Source organism: Phragmites australis, chromosome 4, assembly GCF_958298935.1.
Source record: "Phragmites australis chromosome 4, lpPhrAust1.1, whole genome shotgun sequence".
Classification (NCBI taxonomy): Eukaryota; Viridiplantae; Streptophyta; class Magnoliopsida; order Poales; family Poaceae; genus Phragmites; species Phragmites australis.
Window position 1 is genome coordinate 38,449,337 of NC_084924.1, and position 16,786 is coordinate 38,466,122.

General features: G+C 50.3%; 2 protein-coding genes and 1 pseudogene across 3 annotated transcripts; 1 reads left to right on the forward strand and 2 right to left on the reverse strand.

Annotated features, from left to right (window-relative positions):
- Positions 1–6,338: 6,338 nt before the first annotated feature.
- Positions 6,339–11,302, reverse strand: LOC133916402 (heat shock cognate 70 kDa protein-like; annotated as a pseudogene).
- Positions 11,303–11,332: 30 nt separating this feature from the next.
- On the forward strand, positions 11,333–13,777 carry LOC133916403 (uncharacterized). Of its 2 annotated transcripts, none has more exons than XM_062360051.1 (9): positions 11,333–11,642; positions 11,719–11,780; positions 11,921–12,011; positions 12,119–12,205; positions 12,312–12,365; positions 12,465–12,649; positions 12,790–12,872; positions 13,077–13,177; positions 13,331–13,777. In XM_062360051.1, exons 1-9 carry the CDS (start codon positions 11,589–11,591, stop codon positions 13,493–13,495), a joined length of 882 nt encoding a protein of 293 aa, XP_062216035.1. In that variant the 5' UTR covers positions 11,333–11,588; the 3' UTR covers positions 13,496–13,777. The 2 variants fall into 2 exon arrangements, with proteins under 2 accessions (XP_062216035.1, XP_062216034.1); XM_062360050.1 differs by having other exon boundaries at positions 11,338–11,642; positions 13,324–13,777.
- A 152-nt stretch (positions 13,778–13,929) lies between these two features.
- Positions 13,930–16,225, reverse strand: LOC133916400 (heat shock cognate 70 kDa protein 2-like). The gene is made up of 2 exons (XM_062360047.1): positions 15,892–16,225; positions 13,930–15,802 (listed from the first exon to the last, which is right to left on the reverse strand). The coding sequence occupies exons 1-2, from the start codon at positions 16,103–16,105 to the stop codon at positions 14,079–14,081; spliced, it is 1,938 nt and encodes a 645-aa protein (XP_062216031.1). The 5' UTR covers positions 16,106–16,225; the 3' UTR covers positions 13,930–14,078.
- Positions 16,226–16,786: the final 561 nt, after the last annotated feature.

Consider the following 16,786-nt stretch of genomic DNA (forward strand, 5'->3'; position numbering starts at 1 on the left):
TAGTTTATTATAGGTAAATTAAAAATCATCATGGTAATATTATAATAATGATGTAAGATTTGTAAAGTCAAGTTGATACTTGAATTGCATATTGTAGATCTCAAATTATATAGCTAACATGTTGAAGATAATCATCAAATGTGGTGTAGATCTCGTCGTAGTAAGAGACATGACATTTGTCAGTAGATGTCTATATTCCTATTACATTATGTTATGCTAAGTAGAATGTTTGGAAGAACACCTTAAAGGTAGTCATTAAGTCAAGATGACAAAATGTAGACCTCACAGTAATGGTGGATAGTCTGCAAATATGCAGTAGATGACATAGTTCAATTACCTTGTGTTTCTCAAATATTAAATATAGGTAATCACTTAAAATTCTGTATTTTAATTCTGCTTGAATTAAGCATTATTGGGTATAAAAGCACTTTGGGTTTAATTAAGGTGAATTAATGAATAATCTTGCAAGAAAATGAATCTCAATTGCAAAATTAAAGTGGTTGTAATCATAATAGCATGTTATAAGGATTGCATGAAGCAAACACATTGAACATTACATAATATTCCAAAAAAACAGGGTCTGGAATATTAAATTACAATAGTAAATAGTATTGAATACAATTATAGTAAACACTGAGGGCCTAAATATAAAAAGTACTTAATACAAAATACTTGTAGTTGAACCATCTTGCAATTTTTCAATAAGCTTGGGGTTTATCTGCAAAATAGCCTTAGGCACGGGTGACTACAGTCCAGTCGAACATTAGGCCCATTGGCCCATGTGGGTGAGGCATGAGAGGAAGAGGCAAGCCGGTAACCTGGGCTTCAGCCCAAACAAGCGCCCCCTCACCCTCATTGTGCGTCGCCACCGCTAAGGCGGTTCGCATCGTTGCCTACTGGATTCAAGCCATGCCGCCACGTTGAAGCCGTGCGGGAGCGTCGCCGGTTGTCTTTGGGTGCCGCGGACCAGCGGATTGAGGCCATGTTGCGGCTTTGGGCGAGTGGGGCCAGAGCAGGCGCGTCACCATGCCGCGTTGGGGGCCGCGGCTGGAGAGCCACCGACCGCCGATGGGGTCGTCAGCCATGAGGGTGTTGTTCCCCCCTCCTCCTTGCATGCACACGCACATTGGCGCACTTAGGCGCCATCGGAGGGGAGGGACTGCCGCTATTGGCGGCATGGTGATGGTGCAGCTGCCGGCTGGAGGACAAGCGCTGCCACTATGTGGGCAAGCACCATCGCGGGTGTGTCGTGCCTTGAGGGTAGTGCGCAGTCACCGTGTTGCACTGGTCGCCGCCGAATCTACGTGTCACGTGGCTAGTCATCGGCCACCACCGGCATATGGCCGGGCTCCCCAAAGGGGGTTTGCCGCCTCTGTTGAGGCTGTTGTCTTTGGATCCGGTGGACCGAGCCGATGCTAGAGGACGTGTGTGGTCGTCGAAGGAGCGCATGACGACGCTCGTGGTGAAGTCGTCGGTGTGGTCATGGAGGACCACACCTTGGTCATTGGGGACCAAACAGAGGAAGAACGAGACGTCATTCTTCTCCAGCGCCATGTTCAAGGTATGAACATCTTTGATTAGAAGATGATGCCTTGGTGCTTACCGTGTGTCGATGGCTTGGTGCTTACTGATGATTTGACAGAGACAGGAGATGGAGAACGGCGTCTTATGGAAGCCAGTCGTGTCTGCCGTCGGCGTTGCATTACTTGTCTACATTGCTAGCCTCTCTTCTACACCACCATCGAGTGGCTTCTCGTTGTGTTCTGGGCACCGCCTTCATGCGGTTTGCCGATTTGCCGTCGTGCTTAGATTCGATCATGCTGATAACGTATTGCGGTGTAGATTGCAATGAATAGTAGACAATAGAGATAGAGAGTGAAAATATTGTATTGATTGATGCCATGAAGTGTACAATATATAGAATCCAAAGGGATAGGTTTTCAACCATTGGAGTGTCAATGGGTGCCTCTTCAGAATGCAACTGCCAAATGTAGTTATTGGTTAATTACAGACAGTTACATGATAATTGAGCACATGCTATTATTTACAACAACTAGGATCAAGTTATCAGCTTCACAGGCATTCAGAGGTCACAAAAAATATATTAGCTGATACACGTTTAGAGTTTAATTTGAACTGTACATCACTGGAATTTATCAGAAAATTTGTTTTAGTTTCACCCAATGAACTATATTATCTCGTGAAAAATTTAGCTCCTATTACAACACACGGGAATTCAACTAGTGTAGGGATTAGTGATGTCCTAAGAGGGGTGGTGAATTAGGACACTTCGAAACTAAATCGGCTCCAAAACTACATAAGATAAACCTATATCAATTTCTTTCTAAATGTGCTCTACGTTTATCTAGTGTGTCTACTCTACTGTTCACAAGAGATTGCAACTTATCCAAGAAGGTAAATTGCAAGAATGTAAATACGGAAGCATAAATAAGGTAGAGAGAGCAAACTCGGCATAAGAGATTTTTATCCTATAGTATCAATGGCATAAATACTACCCCTAGTCCACGTTGGAGCTCCACAAAGGATATGCTCCCGGTCGGCACCCGGTCACGGCCCTTGAGTCACTAAGGCCTCAAGCCAGATAAGCCACAAAACCACCTAGGCAAGGTCTCACCATAAGCCTCTCTTCTGGTCACTTGCCGCTATGATCACTTCGGATCTTGAGCCACCAAGGCAAGGGTTTTTCGTCCCCGTACACGTGTCTTGCTGACGCTCAACACCAAGTCGGAGGGTCAATAAGGTGTCGGCGAGTCACCAGTAGCTTCCTGATTTTCTCCGCCGCCTCCTCGTTCTTCAGGTGAGACTCCGGCAGCACGCTGTCCGGAGTCCTGTCACGGCGGCCTCCCCCGGCTCTCGGCATCTCGACGGGAGGGGAGGTTGTCTGGTGGTGGAGGGGAAGGAGGAGAAGCGCTCCGATCGCCTGAAGGGTTTCTAAGGGCTCCGGAGCATGAAGGAGACAAGAGCAAGATCGCAAGAAGGCGTAAAGAGGGGGCCGATCGATCCCCTCCCCCTTTTGTATCTCAGAGAATTCAAACGTATCCTGCCCACGATGCATTCGGCGGGACGGTTTCCTCGGTCGACGCAACTGCCAAGCGAATCTCCCGCTGGTCGTGCGGCGTCAGCGGCTGCCAGGCGTATTTTCCTCGATCTGCGTGGCAGCCGCGCGTGCCGCCCTCCCCGTTGTCATGCCCTTCGGGAATTGAGTGGACGTGCGTCCGCTCGTCTCCCCGTTGGGCCGTACCAGAGGCCCGGGTCTGAAGGGCCACCTCTTGAAAGCTTGCCATGTGGCGTCTACGCCAGCCTCGGCCTCGTTCGCGACGAAGGGCCAATCCGCAGTCTCCGTGCCATCGCCTGCCAATGGGCCCGGGGGCTACTGTCGGTGTATCAGGAACCGGGGGTCCCTGAGTCCCGAGGCCAGGCCAGCCATCCGCCACGTGTCACCATCCCGCGAGGTCCCTCCTGCGGGGTGAGGAAAGTCCAAGTTCCGGGAGAAGGTGCTCGGGGCCACAGTCTTTGGTTTCCGAGCACCCCAGTTCCCCGACGATCCGCGGAGTCTAAGTACCGGGAAGAAAAGTGCTCGGGCCGGTGCCAAGTCATCCCTGAGCGCCCTAGTTCCCCGATGACCAGAAGAGCTAAAGTTCCGGGAGAGAGTGCTCGGGGCTGCGAGTGGCAGTCCCGAGCGCTCGGTTCCCTGAAGGTTCCACACAAAGAGTGCTCGGGAGAGAATGCTCGGGGCTGCGCGTGGCGGCCCCCGAGCGTTCGGTTCCCCGAAGGATCGGGCAAGAGTGCTCGGGGAGGTGAACAGTACCCCCGAGCACTCGGTTCCCCGACGACCCAGAAAGGCTCCCGAGGGGCCCACCGATGAGGTGTCCGCCAGTCAGAGGCCAAAGCCGCATTCAATGAGCGTGCGTGGTCTGACACATCCAACTGCTCCCACCGCAGTGTCAGTCCCTGCCATGCTTTGGCAGGGGGGCGTGGGGCTATTAATTGCACGGGTCCCGTCCCGTATCATCCGGTGCGTCTCGGGATAACATTGCCAGGATCAAGGCGTTCCGCCTGCCGCCCTGCCGTGGCAGAGGAACAAGACAGGGCGGGCACGCCGGGTGCCTCTGTGGCTGCCCGGTGGGCCCTCTCAACGGCGCCCGTCGCCAGGGCATCCACAGTGACGAGTGACCGAACGCGCGCCGCGTTTTTCCACTGCCCCAGTCATTTCACCCAGAGGAAATGATGACGCTTTTTTCAGTCATGGCATCTTGGAACTTGTACCCCTTCCTTCCCGTTCGGGGTATGTCGTGGCCGACGAGTGCATAAAAGAGTCGGCACACCGGAGGAAAAAAAAAACCCAGACGAAGAAGACAAACCCCACAACGAACCAAGCCAACAGACGAAGACATTGTAAGCAAGCTTGAGCAGAGCTCCTGCCGAAGAACAAGGAACCTCAAGCTCTTAGTTAGACACTATATTCTTGTAACCAGATACATCCTCAGGGGACATCCCTCAGGACAGTTATTGCATCCATACAGGAGTAGGGTATTATGCCCCCGTGCGGCCCGAACCTGTCTAAACCCCGGTGCATTTATTTCTCTTTGCACTAGGTCAATCATCCCCCACCACTGGCCGTCGCATTTATGTTCACTTTCATTTATTTCTCCGACGAACTTATTCAGGATCATCCCTCCGGCCGAATCTCTAAAAAAGGGTCTCTCGGGATCCTTGCGATAGGAGTTAATCCTCCAACACACACCTTCAAATGATTGAGTGAAGGTGTATTTATAGCCTTAAACCCACCAATTATCCGTTGCCCCAACGGCTCAAAAAAACTGTGAACACCGGATGATCTGGTGATAACAGTAGTACAAGCACCGAATCATCCGGTAAGTACAACAGAAGAAACTAGCCGTTGGAACCCACTCAAACTCATATGTGAATACCGGATTATCCTGTGATGACTCACTGAACGACAAACAAATGCACTGGATTATCCTATGTGCATATGTTCATTTTGGAGCTCTCTGGAAATAATAGTCCGATGTGTACATTTTGTGAACACCGGATCATCCGGTGAGGCAAAAGACTCCGCTCCAAACTTTCTGTGAACACCGAACTATTTTTCATTATTCTCACTGGATTATCTGGTGTAGCACCGGACTAATTTTGATGTGAGCATCGGATTATCCAGTCAGACAATTTTTAGTATAACAACGTTATATATTTTGGGCATAACGTTTTGCTCCGAACTCCAATTTTGATGATCTTGGGCTCTATATAAAGCTTGTGAATAGCTCTATATTATTATACAGAAATCCATCCTATTTGATCACATCAAAATTTATAGAACAAATCAATTTATTTCTCTCTTTGTTCTGGCTTCAGTGACTTCTCTTTTGTTGTATCCATGAGCCCTACTGAAGCATATACTTGACAAACATGTTAGTCTCATTAACTATGTTATTATTAATCACCAAAATCACATATATGCCCTAAAATATTTCTCTACAATCTTTCCAAGGGCATGTTCACTACAATTAGTAATATAAAAGTTTGTGTCCACTAGACAGTAGTACTTGAGTCAATGGTTTGCGATCATACCATGAATCGTTTACACATTCAGCAACTATCGTGCATGGTTGATAAACACTTCTCTGTCTGATATCATTTAAATTTTACTCATTTGATAGTCGATATGTTATGGTTCTTCACACTAATGTGCGACGGGTTACTTTTAGGGATAACTAATATCAAATCGAATCCTAGTCCATGCCTGGTGGCAATCATTACAGTGCAATCCCCTTGACCTCCACCATGTGCTTGATCTCCTCCTTGCTCGGCTTGCCCATACCGCTGGAGATGGTTATCTCGTTCTTTTATCATGTTTCCATATCCTCCGCTGACACGTTCAGGATGCCATTCTCGTCGATGTCGAAGGTAACGTTGATCCAGGGTGCCGCCGTGGGCGCCAGGGCGATGTCGGAGAGCTCGAACTTGCTGAGTAGGTTATTGTCCTCAGTGTTCGCCTGCTCACCCTCGTACACCCTAATGAGCATGCTCTCCTAGTTGGTTGCACAGGTAGAGAAGATCTGCTCCTTCTTGGCGGGGACGGTGGTGTTCCTCGGGATCAGCATAGTCATGGCACCTCCAATCATCTCCACCCCAAGCGAGGGCGGCGTGACGTCGAGCAGCATCAAGTCCCACACCTTCTTACTACCAGCCTCGCTGCTGATGACAACAACCTCGATGGTAGCTCTGTGCACAACAGCCTAGTCGGCTTTGATACTCCTACAGAGCTCCTTCCCGTCGAAGAAGTCCCAGAGCATACTCTACACCTTAGGGATGCGGGTGGAGCTACCTATGAGGACAACGTCATGGATGCTGCTCTTATCCATATCAGTGTCATGGAGGCACTTCTCCTCGGCCTCCATGCACTTGCTGAAGAGGTCTTTGTTGAGCTCCTCGAAGCAGGAGCGGGTGATGGTGGCATAGAAGTCGATGCCGTTGTGGAGAGGGTTGACCTCAATGGTGGTTTCCGCCGTGAAAGATAACATTCTCTTCGTCCTTTCGCAGGAGGTCCTCAGCCGCCGAAGTGCCCCCAGGTTGCTTCTAATGTCCATCTTCTTGTATTTCCTTATGAATTCCCACAGAAAGTATTTCACCATCTCGTTGTCGAAATCCGCCCCACTAAAGTGTGTGTCACCGGTGATGGCCTTCACATCGAATAGACTCGTATCTATGTCGAGGCCAAGATCAATGTTGAGGAGGGAGACATCCAAGGTACCACTGTCGAGATCAAAGATGAGCATCGTCCTCTCTCCATCGCTGCTTGGCATCTTGTCTAGACCGTATGTGATGGCGGCCGTGGTGGGTTCGTTGATGATGCGCACGACGTTCAGGCCAGCGATGATGCCGGCATCAATGGTGGCTTGGCATTGAGAGTTGTTGAAGTAGTCCGGGATGGTGATGGCAGCGTTCTTGACAATCGTCTCGAGGTAGACCTTGGCAGTCTTGGCGAGCACCATGGCGAAGATCTCCTCGGGCGCGAACTGGCTCTCCTCACCCTTGTATTGCACCACGATCGTTGGTCAATCTTTGCAACCTGTGACAACTTTGAAAGGCCACAGCTCGATATATTCTTGTACAGACTCATCACTGAACCGACGACCGATCAGTCTCTTCACATCTGTAAGAAACAAGTCTCATCAATTGATTAGTGCACAAGTCACACCACAACTAGCCATACTGCCTTAAGATATTGAGATGGTAAATTGTTTCAAGTTGACATGTTCTCACTACAACAGAATTGGTCATCCATGTCGGGTCTTTAGTACCGGCTAGGCTAGAACCTGCACTGATGAAGTATCAGTGCTGGTTTGTAATATCCCGCACTCGATCAATGATTAAGCTGGGGTGAACCGATACTGATACATAGTATCAATGTTGGATGGTAACCATGAACCGGTGCCGAAACTTTAGTACCGGCTGCTAACTATGAACCGGCACTGATACTCATTATTAGTGTCGATTCATGTTACGAATCGACACTGAATATTGGATTGGACCCGAGACTTGTATTAACTCCGGCTTTGGCTCATGTTTTGAGGTCCGGCTCGATCCCTCTCCATCTCTTCCGCATGGTTCCTCTCTCCCCCTTATCTCTTCAGTTCCTCTCTCACCGACTCACCGCTACAGCACCCCGCGGCACCTGACCTCCTCCCACTCCTCCCTTACGCATTGCTCCGCTGCGCAACCCTGCCATGCAACACCACGCTCAACCCCTTCTCCCGTGTGCACCACGGCTTCGCTCGCTGGTCTTGCCCCTTCTGTGGCCCCGTCACCAACCCGTTCCCGCGCTGCCTCACGCCTGCATGCTCCTCGCCGAGCTATTCCCCACGCACTATAGTGTCGAGTACACACTACCCCCGGACCCCACCGGGACCACCCGCCCTCATGTTCGTGGTGGACGCGACCACCGCGGCTAGGGAGCTTGTTGTGCTCAAGGCCGAGGTGTGCATCGTTCAGGGGCTGCCAAAGGGCGTCAGGGTGGTGCTCGTCACCTTCGCCACGTTGGTGTGGGTGCACAATCTTGGATTCGAGGGGTGCGCCCAAGTGGTCGTGATCAATGGTGAGCATGATCTTGAGTCCGACAAGGTTTGTGAATTAGATATTTGGTCCTTAGAATGTAGAATGGTGGTTCTGGGCTAATTGATGTAACTGATTAGCACTGTAGTTTGGCAAGTTTGTGTGATCTGATGCCGCCATTAGCACTAGTCATCACATTTGTAAATTTGGCTAGTTGATCTTTTAAACTTGTAATGATGGTTGGGATGTCTCTAGTTGTTTGATATGCTAGTTTGTTTGTTAAATATTTAAATGCAGGTCCAAGATTTTTGGTCTAATGATCTAATCTAATGTGACATAATTTTTGGTTTACAATAGTGATGATGTCGTGTTTATGCCAATCTTGTTCCGTTCTTGTATCACATGCTAGCATTTATGTGTTCTTATTCCATTATGCAATTTGATCGGCAACTCGTCGGATCGGGACAATGGTGGCAGCGACGGCAAGCCGACTCTTTTTTTTTTCCTAACTGGAACCTTTTCAATACCAGTTGGTAACCATAAACTGGCACTAATACTTAGACTATCAGTGCCGGTTGTTTCTTATGGACCGGCATTGATACTCATTATAAGTGTCGATTCATAAACCGACACTGATAGTCCAAAACTATTAGTAACGAGTAATCAATATCAGTTTAAAAACTACTACTGATAGCGATTTTAAGCCAGCACTAATAATAGTAGTGTCTTATTTGTTTTTTATTTTTGAATTTGAAAAGACTACCTTCTCAAGTCTTGACCTTGGTACTTGCTCCGTTTGCATGCAATAATTCAATGAGATGTATTGGAGGAACGGTTTGCAATGCATGGCCAGGAGTTAAATACGGGTGCTTAGGGAAACTAAACAGTCGCGTACGTAGAAGATGAAAAGGTACCCACTTAAAACCTCTGGGTAATTGTTTTGTTAAAGAAAACTGTGGGTAACTTGTTCAAAAAAATGGCAGAAATCTGAACATGCAGCTAGAGAAAAGAAGCCGGTAGAATGCACCGGAACGAACGTTCTCGTCCGATAGCCCGTCGGTGTTGGGCAGCCGTCGTATAACTCTACTGGGAGAAACACGATTGAGCGAGCTAGCTAGCTACACTACACTAAAACATCATCAATATCGGTTTCAAAACCTCACCAGTACCGGTTTCAAAACCGATACTTCATAAGTGACACTAATGGTTAGAGACCATTAGTACCGATTTTAGAATCAGCATTGATGAGGTTTTCCACAAACAAAAAAAAAAAAGAGAAAAAGGCCAATCATACGAGCCGGCTTGATGCATTGAGCCGAGCCCGCTGCCAGCTCCACATGATGAGCTCATTGTCGCCGAGGACGTCGCCACCGTGGATCCTTGCTCTGTCCTAAACACAATACGGAACACGAAGGCCGCCGCCACAAAAACCGCGGGGTACAAAGGTTGCCGCCAAAGAAACCGTTGAAGCCCTTGGTGGCTGTTGTCGGCGTCGCTCCTGCTCCACTTGGTCGTGCTCAGCCACGAATGTGCGACACCGCTGCTCGACCACGTGCAGCTTCCCAGCCCTAGGCCGCCGGCGAGCTCGGCCCGTCCCCCTCCGATCGATCTCTTTTCCTGACTCCTCTCTCGCCTCCTCCACCCTTCTCTCCATCTTTGTGAGCCAGACGGCCCGAGGCCCTCCGGCCCCCTCTCTTCGGCTCCTCTCTCATCTCCTCCGCCCCTCTCCATCTCCATGAGCCAAGCGGCCCATGGCCCTTCGGCTGGTCTCTCTCCCCGGCTCCTCTCTCGCCTCCTCTGCCCCTCTCTCCATCTTCGTGAGCCAGGCGACCCAAGGCCCTCCGACCCCCTCGCTCCCCAGCTCCTCTCGCCTCCTTCACCCCTCTCTCCATCTCCATGAGCCAGGCGTTATGGGGCCCTCCGGCCCCCTCTCTCCCCAACTCCTCTCTTGCCTCCTCCACCCCTCTCTCCATCTCTGTGAGCTAGGCGATCCGGGGCTCTCCGAGTCAGAAGAGATAAGGTTGCGCTAAAATTGAGAGAGATGGAGGGGATGAGGAAGAGATAAGATAGAGAGAGGGAGGGGATCGATGAGAGCTGTGCAAGTGCGATGGACTTGAACCGGATGAGCCAAAAATACCGTCCATAAATATTTCGGGTCCGATCCTTATCAATACCGGTTGTAGATGGAACCGACTGATAGTTTTTTTTAGTACTGGTTCTTAACGACTTACTTATTTTTCGCACGGGAAAGATTAAAAATAGTTACTGATATATTTTCAGGCACAATTTTTACAGAACCATCATTGATATGGCGCTATATGCAGTAGTACTAGTATCTGAATAGAAAACGTTATCGCTGATCGAGCCGGTGACATAGCGGCAAAGAGCATAGCACGCCACGGCTGTGCTTGCTTCTTCCCGCTACCATCACGCGAAAACCTCGGCGACTCTATGCGTTCGTCTACGTGACGACAGATCGATTCTGTGAGACGTGACGCAGATGGCCGCGTGAAAGCACGTATAGAAAAGAACGAAGCCCAATGAAGAACAACAGAGTTTCTCACCGTGGACTGTGTTGGCGGGGTTCAGGGCGGCCTGGTTCACGGCCGCGTCGCCGACGAGCCTTGCGGCATCCGTGAACGCCACGCAGGACGACGTAAGGAGGTTGCCCTGGCCGTTGGCGATGACCTCGCCGCGGTCGCCCCGCCACACGGCCACGCACGAGTACGTCGTCCCGAGGTCGATGCCGACCGCCGGCCCGTCGCCCTTCGATGCCGCCATCTCCATTCTCAGATGCCAAGGCGTGGAAAGTACCAGTACCGCCGTAGAGGTAGGTATGCGCGCGAGCGTACGTGTTAACCTTGGGAAGTGGCTTGGGACATATATAGCGCTACGAATCGCGATGGCCATTGAAGTTGCATCTTGGTTCGTGCATAGTTTGTATTTCCAAGTATATGAACATGGTTTTTCCGACCATGAAGAAATTTAAACTTTGTTCAAAGTATCTACACATTTGTTATACCGATACGTCGAGACACGGTTGGGCAGGCTGCACGTCTGAACCGGGCTAGATCCCTTTTTTTTTTCTGAGCGAAGACTGAACTGGGCTAGAATGCGGCAATGCATCGCCAGACACCTGGGCGAAGGCCTGCTTCCAAGCAACAGAGCGGCCTAGCAGCCCACTGACCCGAGTAAATACATCTTTGATCTTCGTCCTCCAACCGGACCGTCCCGCTGTCGCATTGATCCCCTTCCCAGCCGCACGCTCGCCCCTGACGGTGCCGGCGCGTCTAACCCACCCAGATATCCATCGACGGCGGCGAAATTGGGCCTGCGACTACTAGAGGTTTCACTTCACAGCTTGACCAAAAGGCCAGTCCAGTTGGAGAAGGCGCCGCCACTTCCAATCGCCCGAGCTCTCTCCACGCCCCCGCGCCCACAAACATTCCGTCGAGCGGTTGGTGCGCGCGCGGCGCAGAGACAGAGAGGGAGCCATGGCGGCAGCGAAGGCCAGATCCGCCGCCCTCTCCGTCACCCACAAGTGCCGGGTACTGCTCGCCTGCCCCATCAGCGCCCGCTCCTTCTTACTACTGTTCTTGCTCTGACTTCACTCGCCCTTGGCAGAACATCTTGGCCGCCGGCTGGGAAGCCCACCTCAACACCATCAAGGCCGACGCCAGGGGAAGGTGAGTACACCAGTTCCTTACACCCCTCTTGATTCATAAGCTCGTATTATATTATATCATCCGTATGCTTGTGCGAATAACGCCTGAAAGAGCAAGATTTTTTTGGTGTGATTGGTCCTTGTTGGGGGGCGTTTGGGCAGCAAGGGGGAGATTTACACGTCGAGGGTGCACTACATGGTCCAGAAGGGCACGCCCTACTTGATCGTCCCCGAGAACCACATGCACAACATTGTAAAATTCTAGTACCGATTCTCCTTTTTACTTGCGATGGTTGATTTACAGCGGGTTCTATCATGATTAAATTGTGTATTGTTTCTGTGGAATCTTGTGTTGGATAGAACATTGTAATTGACGAGCGGGGGTCTCTCGCGGTGTCCAGTCCGATCCGGGGTCGGGTTGCGAGCTTGCTGAAATCACTCAAAAAGGTTCTTCTCTATGAATTTCAACTTCAGGCCACCAAAGTTGTTGTACGGTTACTTAATTCCTATTACTTGTGTAAGTTTTATTACCTTCTTTGATTATTGGGTGCAGTTGCCTCCTCGTGTTGCTATGACCGGTGATGTGCTGCGCATGAAAGACACAAAGGTAAACCTGTTCTGAATTATCCAACAGGGATGAAAATACTTTATTGCTTGATATAGTTGTTAAGGTGATGGTAATTATTCTTCATATGTTGTGCTTAAGGTTCCAGTCATTGCTGATAGCCTGAAGAAAGCTATTCTGAAGGAACACAAAGCTGCTAGTGAAGCTAGTCATGGAGTGTCAGCAATATTGTCTTCTGCAGGTGCTACCTGCAAGTCACGGAGTGAAGGCCTCCTTGGTCTACTCAATGAAGAGAGCTCCTACAGTATCTTCAAATTTGACATTGGGTCTGTAATCTATGCTTATTGATTTTCGGATGTTCAGTGTCTTCTCTTATTACCTAACTCAGCACAACTGAATTTTAATAGTCATCAAAGCTAGTACATTCAAATAGCTATTTGTGATTGTGGGACTATCTTCCTTGCAGTTCATGTGTCTACATAGATTCCTCTGGGGGCAGCCATAATATTGAGCTGGACACTTTTGAACCACCAAGAGCAGATCTGCTAAGTAAGCTTTTGTCTTGATTTATTTTCAGCAGTGCATCTCTACATGTGTTCCTTCCAATGAGAGATAGATGTAGATTCCACATGTTTAGATAGAGATTTGTCACTAGGGTGCTACCCGTTGATTGCTTTCAGCAATTATATCCATTTGCACCTTCTCATTTTGCACTACCATGTTCATTTTCTAAATATACATTCTCTTTTCTAGTGCCATTCTCTGCAAAGCTTATTGATGGTATCAACCGGAGTGAGTCCAGAAGGAGAGCACTCATCCTTTTCTGTCTCGAGTATTTTAATGTGACCGCAAGAGTAAGTTATTCTTATGCATCTTGGCATATTGCAACATACGATAGCATGCTCATGTAGTTTCTGAGTGAAGCTTTTTCCTTGTGGTCCAAACTAAGACCCTTTTGCTGTTGTGATATTATTAACTATCATCCTGTCTTCGCTTGAAGAACGCAGTCATGGTTTCTATTGACCACCACGGTTTTGATGTGCTCGCCAAAGTCCCTGAAAGAGCTGCCCCGCTTGATGCCCCTCAACAATACCATTGGAAGGAGTTCAGGTTCACATTCAAGGAAGCAGCCAAAGATGTTGAGGATTTCTGCCGCATGTTGGTTGAGTTAGAGGAAGAAGCTATACAGAGCATAAAGAGCTACAGCGGTTTAGGATGACAGCCCACTTGCCACTATCTGAATCAATGACGAACAAGATCTGATATTGAGATTGTGATCCTCTCGTCTTTTCTTGTGGGACCTATGGTTTGAAGTTACAATATTTTTGGAGAGTTTGAAGTGAGGTTAGGAGTGGATGGTTTGCAAGAATTCACCTTGTTTTCACATGGAGCTGCAAACTGAATCTGATTGAATGGATCTACGTATAAATTGCAAACGGTGAAACCTTGGTTTACATCTTCAAATTTTGTATTTCAGACATTTTTTTCAGCTTGTATGGTTGACATCACCGTCTTATTTTGAGATCGGAAATTTCCTCAGCTGAACGTTCAGGTGCTCCTGTTGTTAAGAACGCGCAACTGTAGTTCGTCAGGATACATTATAGGCTTCTCAAGATCTTAACAATTTTACTAACAATATTAGAAGATGCAAAATACCCAACAGATGCAGAGAATGGAAGAATTAAGTATACTCCATCAATCACTGATCCGCGACAGATTATTTAAGTAGAACTAGCGCGCTCAAAATCCCCTCATTTAGTCGACTTCCTCAATCTTGGGTCCAGCGCCACTGCCACCGGCCGCGGGAGCATCCTCGGCCATGTCAGGACCTGCTGCGCCCTGGTACATCTTAGCGATGATGGGGTTGCAGATGCCCTCCAGCTCCTTCATCTTGTCCTCGAACTCGTCGACCTCGGCGAGCTGGTTGTTGTCGAGCCAGTGGATGGCCCCCTCGATGGCGTCATCTATCTTCTTCTTGTCGGCCTCCGGGAGCTTGGAGGCGATCTTCTCGTCCCTGATGGTGTTGCGCATATTGTAGGCGTAGTTCTCGAGCGAATTCTTGGCGTCCACCTTCTTCTTGTGCTCCTCGTCCTCGGCCTTGTACTTCTCAGCCTCCTGCACCATCTTCTCGATCTCCTCCTTGCTCAGCCGGCCCTTGTCGTTGGTGATGGTGATCTTGTTCTTCTGACCGGTGGTCTTGTCCTCGGCAGATACGTTCAGGATGCCGTTGGCGTCCATGTCGAAGCACACAGTGATCTGGGGGACGCCTCTGGGGGCCGGTGGGATGCCGGAGAGCTCGAACTTGCCGAGCAGGTTGTTGTCCTTGGTCCTTGCCCTCTCACCCTCGTACACCTGGATAAGCACACCGGGCTGGTTATCGGAGTAGGTGGAGAAGACCTGCTCCTTCTTGGTCGGGATGGTGGTGTTCCTCGGGATCAGCACAGTCATGACGCCTCCGGCAGTCTCCAGCCCGAGCGATAGCGGCGAGACGTCGAGCAGGAGCAGGTCCTGCACCTTCTCGTTACCCTCGCCGGTGAGAATGGCGCCCTGGACGGCGGCGCCGTACGCGACGGCCTCGTCGGGGTTGATGCTCTTACAGAGCTCCTTGCCGTTGAAGAAGTCCTGGAGCAGCTGCTGCACGCGAGGGATGCGGGTGGAGCCGCCCACGAGCACAACGTCGTGCACGGTGCTCTTGTCCATCTTGGCGTCGCGGAGGCACTTCTCGACGGGCTCCATGCACTTGCGGAAGAGGTCCATGTTTAACTCCTCGAACCTGGCGCGGGTGATGGTCGTGTAGAAGTCGATGCCCTCGTAGAGCGAGTCGATCTCAATGGTGGTCTGCGCGGTGGAGGAAAGCGTCCTCTTCGCCCTCTCGCAGGCTGTCCTCAGCCGCCGGAGCGCCCTCGGATTGCCGGTGATGTCCTTCTTGTTTTTCCTCTTGAACTCTTGCACAAAGTGGTTCACCAACCGGCTGTCGAAGTCCTCGCCTCCCAGGTGGGTGTCGCCGGCGGTGGCCTTGACCTCGAAGATGCCCTCCTCGATGGTGAGGAGCGAGACATCGAAGGTGCCGCCACCGAGGTCGAAGATGAGCACGTTCTTCTCGCCGTCGCTGCTCGACTTCTTGTCGAGGCCGTAGGCGATGGCGGCGGCGGTGGGCTCGTTGATGATGCGCATGACGTTGAGACCGGAGATTACGCCGGCGTCCTTGGTGGCCTGGCGCTGGGAGTCGTTGAAGTAGGCGGGGACGGTGACGACGGCGTTCTTGATCGTCGTGCCAAGATAGGCCTCGGCCGTCTCCTTCATCTTGTTGAGCACCATGGAGGATATCTCCTCGGCCGAGAACTGCTTCTCCTCGCCCCTGAACTGCACCCCGATCATGGGCTTGTCGGCGGGGCCCGGGGTCACCTTGAACGGCCACAGCTTCATGTCGCTCTGCACGGAGGCGTCCGAGAACCGCCGGCCGATGAGCCGCTTCGCATCTGCAACAAATCACGGAACGTCTCAGATCCACACACTCCACGGATCGAGCAACAAAAAACGTGTGACAGATCGATCTGCGTGTACTTACCGAAGACGGTGTTGATGGGGTTCATGGCGACCTGGTTCTTGGCGGCGTCGCCGACTAGCCTCTCGGTGTCGGTGAAGGCGACGTACGACGGCGTGGTGCGGTTGCCCTGGTCGTTGGCGATGATCTCGACGCGGTCATGCTGCCACACCCCGACGCACGAGTAGGTCGTGCCGAGGTCGATGCCGATCGCCGGCCCGTCTCCCTTCCCGGCCATGGCGATCTCGTCGAGAGAAGCGGGAAGCAAAAAAAAATCTAGTCCTAGCAGAGTTGCCGGGTCAGCGCACGCACGCGTGGAGGGAGAGAGGAAACACAAGAATCGGTGGACGAGAAAGAGGCAGTTGGCGGTAGGATTTATATGTTTGTGGCAGGGGAGAGGGATTCTAGAACTTTCCAACGCGTCGCGACCGTCCCTTGCGATCTGGACGGTGATGGGTGTGGGAACGCGCACGTCGTGGGGAACTTGGACACCGCTATAGCTCGGCCACGCCGCGTGTCGCCGATTCAAGGGCGGATTTCTAGAGAGTACCGGAAGGTTCTGGAGACTGCACATATTCCTTTCGTGGCGTGATATCGTGGCTGATTAGCGGCTGATGGGTTCATTCGGCGAGTTGGGTTCAGACGCCGGGTTTGACCGGGGAGAGATTTGCAGATTTGCTAATTTTAGAATAGAGTGATAGCTAATTTGTTATCTGATCTAATTGTATAGACTCAGTTTAGCTCACATATTAGTCGTAGCTAATTAGTATTTATTAAGAGTATAAATGAGCAATTTTTTTAAGGTAAAAGATAGTTTGGGGGTGTTGGATCTTGAGCAATAACTATCCTAGTTTTGATAGGTAAGATTAGTTATTTGGTGAGGTAGAAAAAACCGTTTTTTTAAGGCAAGCTAGCCTAC

Excerpts from the sequence above, each read along its gene's own strand:
- LOC133916400 (XM_062360047.1), bottom strand. The coding sequence starts at position 16,105 with ATGGCCGGGAAGGGAGACGGGCCGGCGATCGGCATCGACCTCGGCACG. Across the intron at positions 15,803-15,891 it reads CCCCATCAACACCGTCTTCG|ATGCGAAGCGGCTCATCGGC; the intron begins GTAAGTACACGC and ends GATTTGTTGCAG.
- LOC133916403 (XM_062360050.1), top strand. The coding sequence starts at position 11,589 with ATGGCGGCAGCGAAGGCCAGATCCGCCGCCCTCTCCGTCACCCACAAG. Across the intron at positions 12,012-12,118 it reads AGAACCACATGCACAACATT|AACATTGTAATTGACGAGCG; the intron begins GTAAAATTCTAG and ends TGTGTTGGATAG. Across the intron at positions 12,650-12,789 it reads ATCTTCAAATTTGACATTGG|TTCATGTGTCTACATAGATT; the intron begins GTCTGTAATCTA and ends TCTTCCTTGCAG.